We start from the raw sequence: 14,604 nt of genomic DNA on the forward strand, positions 1-14,604 counted from the left end.
CTGCCTCTAGCTCTTTGTTTCCAGTTTCGGACCTTTAAAATTTTCCCCACCTCGTCTAACCATCTCTTGGTCGGCCTTCCTCTTTTCCTTTGGCCCTGCCCCTTGAATATCTTCTTAGTGCTTCTGTTTTCCTCCATTCTCTGAAAGTGTCCTAGCCATATATGGCAACGTTACTTTTAAAAAGTAACGAGTAAAAGTACAAGTATTTTTAAAAAAAGTAACGAGTTTAAAGTTCTTATTTTGAAAAGTAACGAGTAAAAAGTACAAGTAAAAGTACAGGTACTAAACAAAAAAAGTAACGATTTAAAAGTACATTTCTAGGAAATCGAAAATTGAAAATTACCTAAACTTTTATTGAATAATATTCTTATGTTCTTTAATGTTTTTGCGAAATTGTTGTTATTTATTTAATTATTTTTAATTTTGAAAGTTATGGACATTAATTTATTTTTAAATTCGGAAGAATATTATAATATAATTTTATAATATAATCGTATAATATAATTTTAAAATCAAATATAATTTTAATATCAAACTTTTTATGGATTTGCACGAAAAAGAAATTTTATCTATTGATTTTAATTTTTAGTTTATTATTTTTATTTATTTAAATTACCATTGATTTAAAATTGTTTTACTCTATAGAAACGCGTTTTAAAAGCACAAACATAAACAAAGCAAACACGGGGTTTCAGATAGCTTTGTGATCTTTGAGCTAGTAAAAAATAATTGAATGTGCAGTATAAGTTGAAACAGAACAGTCTACAGTTTTATTTGTAACAATGGCTAATGCTGAAGTCATGCGAGAAAATCATTTTCCGAACATTTCTGCCTAACGGAATAATTAAAATTTGTAAACGAATTTTAGTATCAGCGGCTAAATTAATACCTTCGAGTTTTCAAGAGTTAAAATAGTAATTATAATAGTTTTCAATAGCACAAATAGTTCTGAAGTTCTTAGAGATTTGACTGGGCGTTGTTTGACAAGGTCGGGCATAAACATAATTTTAGTAAAAAATGTACTAGGTAAAAATGTATTTAGTAAAAAATGTATTAAGACAAAAATGTATTATTAGTGAGTTCAAAAAGAAAATTGAAAAACGTAATAACAAAATCCAACATTTTTTATTTAAAATGTATTAAATAAATGCATAAAACTCGAAAATGAATGAAAATAACTTGCTAATTAATATTTTTATTCATTTTGCAAAATAATTGCATTTCGAAAGTGGTGTCACTGAGTCTGCTGCGAGAATTTCTCAGAACGTGCTTAGCCACGCTGAATAAGCGCTCCACGGGAGCACTAGAAGGTACTGCAGTATTATATTTCACATATAATTTTTTTACGATTGGATATCGATTCAAAATTGATATGCTTTCCGTTTCGACATTTGAGCTCATGTATGCCATAAATTCTTCTGTCGCTGGTGATTGGCATGATGTTTTCAGCTTTAGAAAATTTAAAATCCCTGGTTTTTTTCTGTTACGTCGTCTTTTCCTTTTCAGGAATGACAATTTTAAAAGGTCAAGGTATTTAAACACGAAGTTAGCTGTTAATGCATATATATTGCATATTAATTTTATAAATAAAAAAAACATAAGCATTTTCTTTAATTTAATTTTTATTTTATTTTTAGAAAGCTTACAGAGTTTTAGAAAAAAGTAACGATTTCATTCGACATTTCCGTTACAAATACTTGTACTTTTTCCCTAAAAAAGTAACGAAAGTACAAGTAAAAGTACTAAATTTAAAAAGTAACGAAGTTCAAGTAAAAGTACGTACTTTTTACTTGTACCGGCGGTACAAGTAACGAAAGTAAAAGTACTGCCATATATGGTTCTAGTCATTCTCTTTGCTTTTACATAATTGAGTATTTATTTTTCTTTAAATAGTCTTGAAATTTCGAAATTGTATCGTCTTCTCCACAGATCGCCCTCTTTGACAGGTCCAAAAATAGTTCTAAGAATTTTTCTTTACTAGGTAATCAACATTTTTTTCTTGTTTCTCGGTTGGAGTCCATGTCTCTGATCCATAGATAACGGTTGGTCTGATTATAGTTTTATAAACCTGAAGCTTTGTTTTCCTCGTTATTACTTTTGATGGTAGTAATCTCTTAAATATAAAGAAACTGCGATTTCCAGCATTTAGTCTTTGCTTAATCTCTGGCATAATATCATTGCTTGGAAATCTAATCAGGTTTAATTTTTCGCATCCTATATTTCCAGCCAAATCTGCTACCTGTTTCTTTTCATCCTTCCTATTATTATCATCTCCAAGCTTGTTCCTTTGTTCTTATTGGTTAAGCCCCTTTGCACACATTTCTTTCCTTACTTTTCAACTGCAATTTGGTGTTTAGACATTGAAAAAGGCTCTTGTTTAGAGTAACAAAACTATAGCATGTCCGTACTTTATTCGTGCTTTATTAACGTTATTTTTTGCCCATGTTTTTTTCTTTATTTTAAAGCGAAATTTAGTTAGAAAATACTTTTGTACCAGAACGTTTACGAACCAGAAACCTTTTCCTAAAAAAATATTGGAACATTTTGCACCAAATTTGGAAAAGAAATATTAAATCATTTTTTTTTAAATTTAATTTTAGTACAAATTAAAAACAACATTGATTCATTTTACTTTTAAAAGCATTGTTCGCAAATCACTCACTAAAAACTCCGATTTAGATAGAAATTTGCATGCAAAGAATATTCTTCAAAATTGTACTATTTTACTTTCAATTATTTTAGCGGAATGTGAAAAAATGTATTGTGCTTATGGTGCTTTGTGTGTTGTTGACAAACGAACGCAGCGAGCCCACTGTAGATGTCAGGAAACATGTACGGACGTGTTTGCACCAGTATGTGGGAGTGACAGTGTTACATACTCCAGTGACTGTCAGCTGAGAATGGCATCATGCACTAAACAGAAAAGAATTTTTACTAAGCACCAAGGACCTTGTGGTAAATTACCCATTACATTTTGTTTCGACATTTTTTTTTTACTTAGTTATATTTAACTTTCATTGATGTCGTTTCAGACGCATACATCTTAATTTTTGCTAGAGCTCTTGGGACATTGTTACAGTTAAACCCCGCTATAGTGAACCTTCAAGGGACCAAAATTTCGATTCACCATAACCGGCAGTTCACTATATTCGTACTGCAAGCAATTTTAGATAATTTTTCAGAACTGCTCTCTTTTATTACATATTATTTAAATAAATGGCCCATAAAAAGAAGTACAAAAATGTTTAAACAACAAAATGTAGTCACAAAAAATGTGTGAACTTTTATTTTATATTACTGTTTGTCTTTGAGTACAAAAAATTTTATTGAAAGTCTTTATTTAGGGATGTGAAACTGAGATAGAAGAAGCAAACAAGACAAAATGTATATGGCTACATTCTACTCAATAGATGGTTTTAAAAATCGGTATATGTACTTTATATAGAAATTTCAAAATTATCAAAAAAATGAAGAAAAAAATCAGTCGAAGACAGAAAAAAGTTCATAATATGCAATTTCCTCTCTTCCACAAAAAATAATATTATATGTGGAAAGCAAGGCACAGGAGCGAACATTTCGTTCACTGTATCCGGGAGTTCGCTAAAAAGTATGTTCACTATAACGGGGTTTGACTGTATAATAAGAATTTTTTTCTTCCGAAAGTGGATTCTTATTGCTCCTTATTATTACCTTTACTCAAGTACTTGAAGTATTATTTCAATTTTCATTTTATAGGGACACAATATGCCGAGATATCTTAATAGTACAATACCCCATAACATTGAGCAGCAAAAAGCTCAGTGATAAAAGAATTGAGCGGTCATTACAAAAAACTGAGGTTCGATCACCGGAGGCAGTTTGAAGCTCATTTAAATCAGATCGGTGGGTATCAGCTGTAGCAAATAAAGGTGGCCGCTACGTAATGCTGACCACATTGCTACCATCATGCTGTTAGTCGCGAAATTGTGGAACCTTAATCTCCATGACCCCTTGGCTAACAATAGGTTGTTACTAAAATGCATTGCATTTCACTCCGAAGCATCCTAAATCGAACTCTTAAAACTTTTCACCAAAACCGATGTCCTGTAGCATTTAAAAAATGTGCCTTATCATTATATCGTTCTAATTTCGTCAAATATTAAAATATTGTAGTTAGTGACTGTTTTTATTTTCGTTGGATACGTTTATCACTTAATACTTCATTAAAAAGCAAATCTCATAATGTTTCGGCTAACACAAGTCTGCGACTGACTCAAAAAGGAATTACGAAAAATAATGTAGACCTTTTAATTCAAAAAGAGTAACCTGTCTGTAACTATCACTACCTATTAACAGCTATAATATATTCGTTTATGTTTTAAACTGAACATATATGCTACAGCCAATAACTTATTATTCTAAGAATAGGACATTTTATGGTTATCCTATTAGTCTAAAAAAACACATTTTAATTCTATCTTTTAATTACTAACTTGCGACTATCACTCCTGTTAACAGCTTTAATATATGTATTTACATAAGATGAATTTTATGACCAAACGTTTATGATACATAGCTTATTAGCCAAATACTTATACACTGTTTAAATAAAACTCAATAGCATTTTATCAATATCCTATATGCCTAAAAATAAAAACACATTTCATTTTTATCTAATAATTTCGAAAAAGTAACCTGTCAGTACTCAGAACCTGTCAGTAACCTGTGACTACGCATTATCAGCTACAATATTTACGCACAAGAAAATTCACAATTAAACATGCTAGCTACAATCAATAACCTATTAGCCTAAAAAAATAAATTAATTAAAGTAATTGTTTGAAATAAATTGTATTTTTATTTATTTTTTAATTTTCATAGACCTTAAAGATCCCTGCCAAGAGAAAGAATGTCATTTTGGAGCACAGTGCCAACCATCTCTAGACGGCAGAACCGCAGAATGCATATGCCCAGAGAAATGTGCCGTATACGGCGATAGTCGATCAAGGCCAGTATGTGGTACCGATGGTAAAGACTACCTTAATGTGTGTGAACTACGAAGAACATCTTGCCTCGAAATGAGAGAGATCAAAGTGCGATACAAGGGACAGTGTGGTAAGAAATAGAATAACTAGAGCAGCGTAACGTGAATAGAATAAATAACATTCACTTTTAGAAAGTTAGACTGAAAAATGGAGCTATTCTGCTTAGTTCGTATCGTGGCTCCAAAATACTTTTCAAAATGTTCATAGACTTTATTTCATAACGTTTTAGAAGCAGATTTCGTATTAAACTTGACGTTCATGACAAAATATGTCTATAATTATCTGGAATAAAAGCGTAATGCGGAGTTTAAAGTTTAAATTTTTAAAATTAGTTAGAAATTTCGTCAACGGATGGTGATGTTAACTTGAAAAATTTTTTAAGACTTAATATTCACAAGATGGCAAAATGACCACGATAACAAAAATTATATTACGATAAGACAACAAAATACAAAAATATTTCAGTTTATTATCATATTACATGCAGCTGAAAATATTATTTCTCAGTTTTAACACCTAATAGTATCGCCTTTTACGTAACTAATTTTGAAATTAGGGGAGACCAAATTCCTTGTTTCTTAAACAGAACTACAAACTATTTATTTATATTCCCTTCATATTTTTATATTGATTTTTCAAAGCGATCCATTTTCGGCTTATTGAAGTAACATAAACCAATTTTGTTCCTTTTAGTAAAGTGTGGGGAAAGTACCTATCGACAATGTCAACCTTCATCTCTGAAAAGGTACCCCACCATAGTCCACATAGAGTTAACATGTCTTATCTACTCGTGAATTGGAATTATACTTTTGTAGTGGTAGATAGACTACAGTACTCCTCTACCAGAATTATATCTGTGATAGAATTCAAGGAATGGATACCACTAGTGAATTCAAAGCCGGTAGAACTGTATTAAGATCACCGTAATTCTTGAATGCTGATTGTGAGAGCTGTATTAAGTACACGGTCGTGGTCGCTCCTGTGTTGCCTTTAGCAGTCGAGTGCGTACGTTGTGTGTGATCGAGACTGAGAAGCATCAGCGTGAGGAGGACAATGTCATGGTCACAAGTAGCAAGTCAACTGTTCAATGGAGACCGTCCATCGAAGTAGGCGTGTTCAGATCGAAGTGGACGTTGCTATCAAGATAGGTGTGTTCAGATCGAAGTGGACGTTACTATCAAGATAGGCGTGTTCAGATCGAAGTGGGAGTTTCTGTCAAGGTAGGCATGTTCACATCACGTCCGAAGGTCACCAATGTGGGGAAGTAGTTTAGGACAGTGTCAACCTTCATTTATGAAAAGGTACCCCAACATTGAATCGAATTATCATGTCTTATATACAAGTGACTTGGAATTAATTTTTTATAGTGGTAGATACTCTACATAAAATAACAAATATTTTTACAGATTTGTACAATATTTTAAGAAAAGTACATTTCTCTTCTATGAGCTGCTATTTAAAATAACTTTTTTCTTACAGATCCTTGCCAAAATATAAAGTGTCCTACTTACCAGATGTGCCAACTCGATGACAACAGAAACCCAACTTGCCGTTGCAATGATGTTTGCAATCCTGAATTCCGGCCAGTATGCGGATCTGACGGAAAAACTTACAACAACGAATGCATTATGAGGGTGGAAGCTTGCAAAACACATAAAAGCATTAGAGTTATATATTCCGGGGACTGCAATATAGGTTCTTAATTCTTCTATGCATTTCAGAATGCGTCTTTTAACTTTGCAATTCGATTGACTCTACTATTTCTAAATTGAGTTTTACTCTACAAACTCTGGCGATTATTAGACGCACTATAAGATTCAACGTAAAATCTTAACTATCAGGTGATACTCTATAGCTTTATTGTTTTAACGCCACTGAAACCGAATTACATTTGTTTATTGCTCGTGTATCAATTGGTTAGCATTGTAATGCAAAACATTAAAAATAAATACAAATAGGAAGTATATAAAAAGTCTCCTGAATAGAAACCCATTACATGTATGTTTAGATATTAAAGTATTGCATATAAACTCGAGCATGACATGTCATTATTAAAAGACTACAGTAAGTCTAATAATTTGGTCTAATTATTATAATGTACTAATATAATACCGGATATAATAAATATTCTATACTTATATATCGTCTAATTTATTCAATTATCAAATTTATATTGCACATCGTCCATTTTAGCCCATTAATACATGAGCGTAAGCAAGTGCAAACCGGTTTTAGTCGCGTGAAAATAACAAAGCTGTATAGTATCACCTGATAATTACTATTTTAAATAGAATCTTATAGCACGTCTAATAATTTGGCCAAGGACTGTGTTCCCCAGCATTAATAATGGAATTCGTTACTGTACCAAACTGGCCGTCTGCCTTGTGACATACACATTATTTTACACGTTCTCAGAAATATTTCGAAACCACCATGATTCCATTTACTCTGAAAATTATATTTCTTTAGACTGTTAAGATATTTGTAGGACATAATAATATAAGCATGTCTTTTGGTCATTTTTTGAAAGCTTAGTGTTCGAATTAAACTTCAATAATACTCATGTTTTTATATGCATTTTATACGCTTTTTACAGTCGTCTTTTTGAAGTAAAGATCTGTGCAATGCTTATCAATGCTTATTGTTAATTTGCAATTTTTTAAGTAAAAAGCATCTCTTAGTTTTAGTTTTAATAACTTTTGAATAAATAAATCTGCATTTGACATTCATTTGCTACAAAAAAAAAATTTCATTTTATAGTATAGATCTCTACTTAAAAGTAAAATAATATTTTTTCTAAAGTATATGAACTTTGGAAATCAATTAAACATTCAGTTTTTTTTTTAAAGTTAAGCTTTCTTCAATTTTTTTAAATATATGTTGTCGAAAATTATTGTATAATGTTGCTTATGTTTTAGGAATAAATCCTTGTGACTTGATTAGATGCGGACCAGGTCAAGAATGTGATATCGATAAATTTGGGGTCGCGTCTTGCCAATGTCCACCAACATGTGAATCAAAAGTGCATCCAATCTGTGGATCAAACGGCAGGACATTTGACAATGATTGCGAACTCAAAAGACAATCCTGTCTTCTGAGACAAGAACTTACAATCATTCACACAGGAGAATGTGGTATGTTGTTTTTTTTAAAAATAGCATTGAAATTTAATAAAAACATATTTGTAATCAGTAAACGTGAAAATATGCTTAGTTTTTTCCCCTGATGATCTAAAATAGCCTGTTTTTGAAAAAGTTGCTTTACAACTAATGATTTCTCATTATTTCATTTTAATAATAAAAATAAATATACGAATTTGATTCATAGACATCGTTAAGATCCATATTCCCTGAGGTGATGAAGTACATCAATTCGCTAATTTGTATACGTCACTTCTGTAGATTATTATTTGGTGAAGGTTGTGGTTTGAAATTCGTATCAAAATTCTACATTAAAATAATTGAATACGATTGCCGTTGTAGTAGGTCATTAAGGCACTGGGGATGCGATTGTTCTCGTTTTCAAGTGGCGCCATCTATGGCCAAGAATTTGACTTCTGCCTCACCCATTCGTCACACCCGTTTATGGGGTGGACCCATTCATGGACCCATTGATTCATCCATTGATTCATCCACAGATCGTAATTTTGACCTGAACCAGAGAACGATCATTCTCCAATCCAGTACCTCCTGAGGTATAATTTGTTTTTGGAACATGGATGACTTTGCAACTCTACAGATTTAGCGTGTAGCAGTCATCATTTACGACACAAGGAGTCTTCGGCCGGCTGGATTCGAACTCCCGTACTCACGAGCGTGAGTTCAACTCCCTACCAGCCAGGCTATTCCGGTCCAAAAATACGATGCTAAAATATTAATTTAAAAAGTAATTATCTTAAAGTCTATATTGTACTCCATTGAACTATATTACCGGGCTTTATAAACTTGATTTGATTTAGAGACACTATAGTAACATTAACTGAAACATTGTCCTATCTAATTATCTCAATATACTATATTATCGTTCTTAAATTTTATTACGCGATATTATTTTTAACTTACTATACTACAATAATATCATTTCGACTATCGAATGTTACTACAATGCCAAGAATATGGTTAAATTTAATTTTTAATAGAATTGCAGCAAGTTTGCACCATAACATGGTTCAAAGTATCAATATTATGAACCGACTGAGTGTATAGAAAAATCAAGAAAGTCTACCTTTATGAAAAATTTACCCTATTTAGCTCAATTTTTTTTTCTTTTGTTATTACTTTAGCTTATTTTAATTTTGAAACTAAGTTATTCTTATTATAGACTCTAAAGTATTAATTATTTTTTCTCCCGAATTAAAAGGAGAGCATGGTCCTTGCCATACTCATCATTGCTCTTATGGAGCAATGTGTGTTGTAAAAAATGGTCAAGCGGTTTGTGAATGTCCAACATGTGCTGAAGAATTTGAACCGGTTTGTGGAACGGACGGCATTTCATACACAAATGCTTGCAAACTTAAAAGAGAGGCTTGTGAACAAAAAACAGATATTATAGTCTCTCATGAAGGACTTTGTAGTGAGTAGAGTTTTTTTTTTAAATTATATTTTTGCTTGATTTAAAACTTCCTCAAATCGAAAGGTGTTAAAACCTTGATATGAATACTCTGTCGTTGAAACTTATTTGAATGTATTTTATTTTTAATTCAGTTTTAATGGTGATACTGAGTGGAAGAAAGTTTCAAGTGCGATTGGTAATTAACACTCAACAAGTTAACTTTAAAATCATGCCTTACGGTAACCCCAAGACTGTAAGCGCTTTTCGGCAATTAATTAAAATGAGTATTAGGGATAGTTAAAATTTGCCAGTTAGAAGTATAGACTAGACAAAATTTTTATTTCCGATTGCAAACATATTTATGGATCAAAATAAAACTGTATATTTATGACTCAATCTTATTCCAAATATTTATGGTTCAACTTAATATCATACATTTATGACTTAATCGAGTACTATACATTTAGGTAAGGACATGAATGTTTGACTCAATCTAATTCAATACATTTATGACGAACTTTTATCATATATTTATATCGCAACCTAATACCAAATATTTATGACTCAACCTATTGAGTCACTCTTGAACCATGAATTGCTGCTGAGTCATAAATGTAAGAATTTATATCATATTTTACGACTCAACTTTACATCATATATTTATAAGGCTATTTAATATTACCTTGCACAGCTTCATAAATAATCTGTATTGCTCTTTCTCTATAAGAGAATAAATCAAATTTTTAATTAATATAACTTTATTGTGTAATTATAACATTATAAATATAAAATTATGAATAAATTAAAAGAAATAATGGAAAACGTATTTAATACTTCACAGAATGTTTCAAAATTAGATGAAAATTTTCCCGATAAAAAGATTTGGAATACATCTGCTAGATATACGGGGGAAGATATTAAACTTTAGATAAAAAGAGTTCCAGTGTGTATCAGATAAAGGCCATAAAAAGTCATAATATTTTTTGATTTATTTAAATACAAGATAAAGACATCTCTTTCTTTAATTAATTGCACATGCAGTACCTGTACAGCCGGTATTGTACAGTACATGTTACAACCTCTTAATGATCTAGCGTCCTGCAATCGCAATTGTTTCGGACTGAACTTAATATATATCAAATTCTGTTAATTCATATCAAATTAACAGAACAGGTTTAACAGAATCTCATATAATCTAATTCTATTGTAAATATAACATTTAAGAAATACCATATACTTGAGACTCAACCTAATACCATATATTTATAGCTCAATCTATTACTATGAAGCTCAACTTTATACCATACATTTATGAATATTCCTAATACCATATATTTAAGACTCAATATCATGCAATAATGATTTAACCTAATATTTTGCATAGCTCAGTTAATTAACATTATTGCTCTCCGTGGTGAGAATAAACGAACAAATCAAATTTACAAAAGTATTAACATATTTCTAAAGTTATTAACCGCTTCCCTTACCAATTTTTTTTAAGAAAAAAAACTCAAAAAATCAACATATATTTTTATTTCATTAATAAATACAAGGATCTAAAACAAAACATAATACACAAGTTCTAAGTTGAAATTTTAATTTTTTCTCGTGTAAAAAATATTTAATTTACCATCAGTTTACTGTCCCAAATTATCTCGGGCAAATGAAAAAAGTTAAATATTAGTCTGTGTATGTGTTCACTTATTCATAATCTGAAAAATCATCTGCACCACTTTCACTTTCGCTCGTGAACGCCATTTTGTTTCTCTTTTTTTCTATGTCAATTCATCAACCCTCGTTTATACAATTGTATAAAACACGTTTGCAGTCCCACAAACTGCAAAACTCCCAAACAAAAATTGGTCAACTTCCAATCAAAGCAGATTATTATTATTGTTTTCTGCTTTGCTTCCGGCCGAATAAAAACGTGATAAAACAAAACGTATTGACGAATTCTGCCATGATCGAGTTTACTCGTCATAATAAATATCTGCAATATATACATACCCGTGTTAACTCGGGATAATCAGGGAAGCGGTTAATAATTTATCGAATGAATTGCTTCAAAGGTAATTAACAGCTTATTTTCCCTACAAGAAAACTCAGAAAATACTCTCCAGTTAAAGAGAAAAAATATTATGTTAATCATTAGATAAGGGAAATTCGAGTGTGTAATGGATAAATGCCATAAAAAAGACTTAATATCTTCCATCTTCTTAAATAGAATACAAAAGTATCTCTCTCACTTTAAATTGATTTAGTGTATGACCTCCACACCCCTCCTCTTTTAGATACCTGTTACGCCCAACAGTGCGACTTTTATGCTGTCTGTGAAAGCTTTGGAATGGGTGAAACTCGATGTGTTTGTCCAGAGGTTTGCATTAAGGTAAGACATTCACAGGAACTCATAAAAAAATTTTTCTCAATGCTTCTTTTATGAGTTCCAATCAACGAAAAACTGCTTAGTATTTATCTTCAACAGCCTCCGTATAGATTCTTCGTCTTTTATATGACCATTTTATATCTTATCAAAGCTTTTCTATTTCTTTTTTTAAAGATAGATTGACGGCCATTATTTTTGGAGGTCTAGATACGGCGTTTTACTCGTATCGTGAGATAAGGGCATTTAAAGTGAGATTACTGTTGAAAGCAGTTATTTTTTCAGTCAATATTTCAGAATTTGTCAGCGTAGTGACAGTTTTCTATGACAGGGAAAAAGAATTCGGTTTTATTTGTTACAGATTGAAGAAAAACAGCATTGATTTGCTAGAATTTGTCATTTTTGCCGGAATTCTGGAAAAGAGTGAATTGCTAGAATTTGTCACAATCGCCAGAATTCCGGAAAACAGTGATTTGCTGGATTTTGTCACAATTGCTCGAATTCTGGAAAACAGTGATTTGCTGGATTTTTTCACGATAGCCCGAATTCTGGAAAACAGTGATTTGCTGGATTTTATCACAACTACCAGAATTCTGGAAAACAGTGATTTGCTAGAATTTGTTAAATGCTTTGCGATCAATATTTGTTTGCGTACTTGTCTTTCTTCAGATTTATAAATGCAAATTACAAATCTTTTGAATAAACTAAATCATTGATAATAATTTTTAACGTTAAATCATATCGAAAAAAAATGCTTAAATTCATTTGGTTGGACAACATTAGAAAAGTTTCACGCGAGTAAGGTGATTTAGAATCACCACCCTTGATACATATTTTAAGAATACTTGTCAAAAAGTAATGAAAAACTTTTAACGTTTGGAACGAAAATTAATATTTAAATAAATAAGAAGGCACAAATTCTATAGATACCTTAAATAAATAATCCCAAAAGACTGAAATATATATTTTTCGATATGAAATTTATTTTATCCTCATGAATATCAATATCTGATAAATCATTAATTAAGAGGGCTGTATTAGCAGTATAAAAACAAGTTTGACTCTCCTACTGTTTGGAGTTCATCTTTATACTCTTTCCCGTAATCAAACAGACTTTGATGTTTATAGTTCTGTCTTTCTTAAAAATTCATTAGATTTCGATAGTGTTATTACTTTTTTTTAGCTTACACTTATTTACAACCCCTAAAGTATGTACTTTCTTAAATTCATTTTGGACAAAGGTTTCACAAAGGACAAGGGACAAAGTCAATTTGAATTACAGGAACTGCAATTTGTTGCAGAAGTGGAAAGAAACATGCAAATGTGTTAGATAACAACCAATCACGGTTTCATGTCAAAAAATATGCCAATGAAACAGTAATATAAGAAACTAACAATGAAAAGGATTACCGAAGTTGCATATAAGTGCCAGTGACAGGCGTTTAAAATATCATTTAATTTTTCTTCGAACTAAATTTGCTTCTAGGACTCCCAGAAGACGAATGAAAGATTCTGAGCCAGAGTCGAACGCATTTAAGCAGGATGACCTATCACATATGTTGTTATTTTATTCGGTCCCGCAGAGGACTGATCGTAAAGTAACGGGTTCCCAGTAGAACACCGAAGTCAAGCATCACTGACTGCGGGCAGTAAACGGGCGGGTGACCATTTTGATCAGCTTGCATAGGGACTGAGGGTGAGCAGCATCGGTTCTCGTTAAACTGTTCTACCGTAAAGCGCTCGACTTCGCTCGTAGGTCATCGAGCTACCGAAGCGGGGGTGTCATCCCCTCTGCAATGGATCAAAATTGTGATGGATCATCCCCAGGGATGTTTCCCTGACCATCACCAATAGCCCATGATGCAGCACTTGTTCGACATTATTGAACTACATCTACAACCTAATTCTATATGCACTTTGATATATTAAATCTGCAAAAATATTAACTCATTCCTGTATTAAATTCATGCTAACATTCGTAGGAGCTTACTAACTCTAAAAGTTTTACTTTATGTATATGTGTAACATTAATAAATAAAAATTTGTGAAAGAATTAATTGCAACCAATTCGATTAAAATTTTCTATATTATATATATATATCCATTATGACCACCCTCCATCTATAACAATGAACTCGCCCAGGTTTTCATGGTTTCTCGCCCAGGAACAATGTTTTCATGGGGCACATTAGGACCCATAATCCTCATAGAACAATTCCTGACGTCTGTAAGCTACTTGAACATAGTTGCAGACCAGGTTAATGGCAACAGTTTTTCCTGCGGGGGATGGTGTTTACCAACAGGATAATGCACCATGTCATAAGGGTGAATAGTCGAGGAACATTCCATTGACTTTCAAGTAATGTCTTGGCCCCCAAAGTCACCTGACCTTAATCCAATAGAGCATTTGTGGTCCTACTTGGAAAACCAAATTTGTGCTGTCACGCTACCCCCTCGCAATGTGAGGGAATTGCAGTTGATGGGGGAATTGCAGGACCAGTTGGTGAGCACTTTGTACCAGATACCTCAGACTACCTATCAGCACCTTGTGAAATCAATTCCACGGCGGGTGCTAGCAGTTTTGAGGGCTAAAGGTGGTCCTACATGTTATTAGCAGGGTGGTCATAATGTAATGGCTCTTCGGTGTAT

General features: G+C 32.0%; 1 protein-coding gene across 1 annotated transcript in view; it reads left to right on the top strand.

Moving 5' to 3' along the window:
* Positions 1-14,604, top strand: part of LOC107448483 (agrin) — a 111,503-nt gene that overhangs the window by 47,909 nt on the left and 48,990 nt on the right. The window contains exons 3-8 of the mRNA XM_043039471.2: positions 2,743-2,955; positions 4,861-5,094; positions 6,504-6,719; positions 7,943-8,158; positions 9,384-9,596; positions 11,867-11,961. Of these exons, the coding sequence (XP_042895405.1) occupies positions 2,743-2,955; positions 4,861-5,094; positions 6,504-6,719; positions 7,943-8,158; positions 9,384-9,596; positions 11,867-11,961 (1,187 nt within the window). The remainder of the gene's footprint in view (positions 1-2,742; positions 2,956-4,860; positions 5,095-6,503; positions 6,720-7,942; positions 8,159-9,383; positions 9,597-11,866; positions 11,962-14,604) is intronic.

This window comes from Parasteatoda tepidariorum, chromosome 7 (genome assembly GCF_043381705.1).
Source record: "Parasteatoda tepidariorum isolate YZ-2023 chromosome 7, CAS_Ptep_4.0, whole genome shotgun sequence".
Taxonomy (NCBI): Eukaryota; Metazoa; Arthropoda; class Arachnida; order Araneae; family Theridiidae; genus Parasteatoda; species Parasteatoda tepidariorum.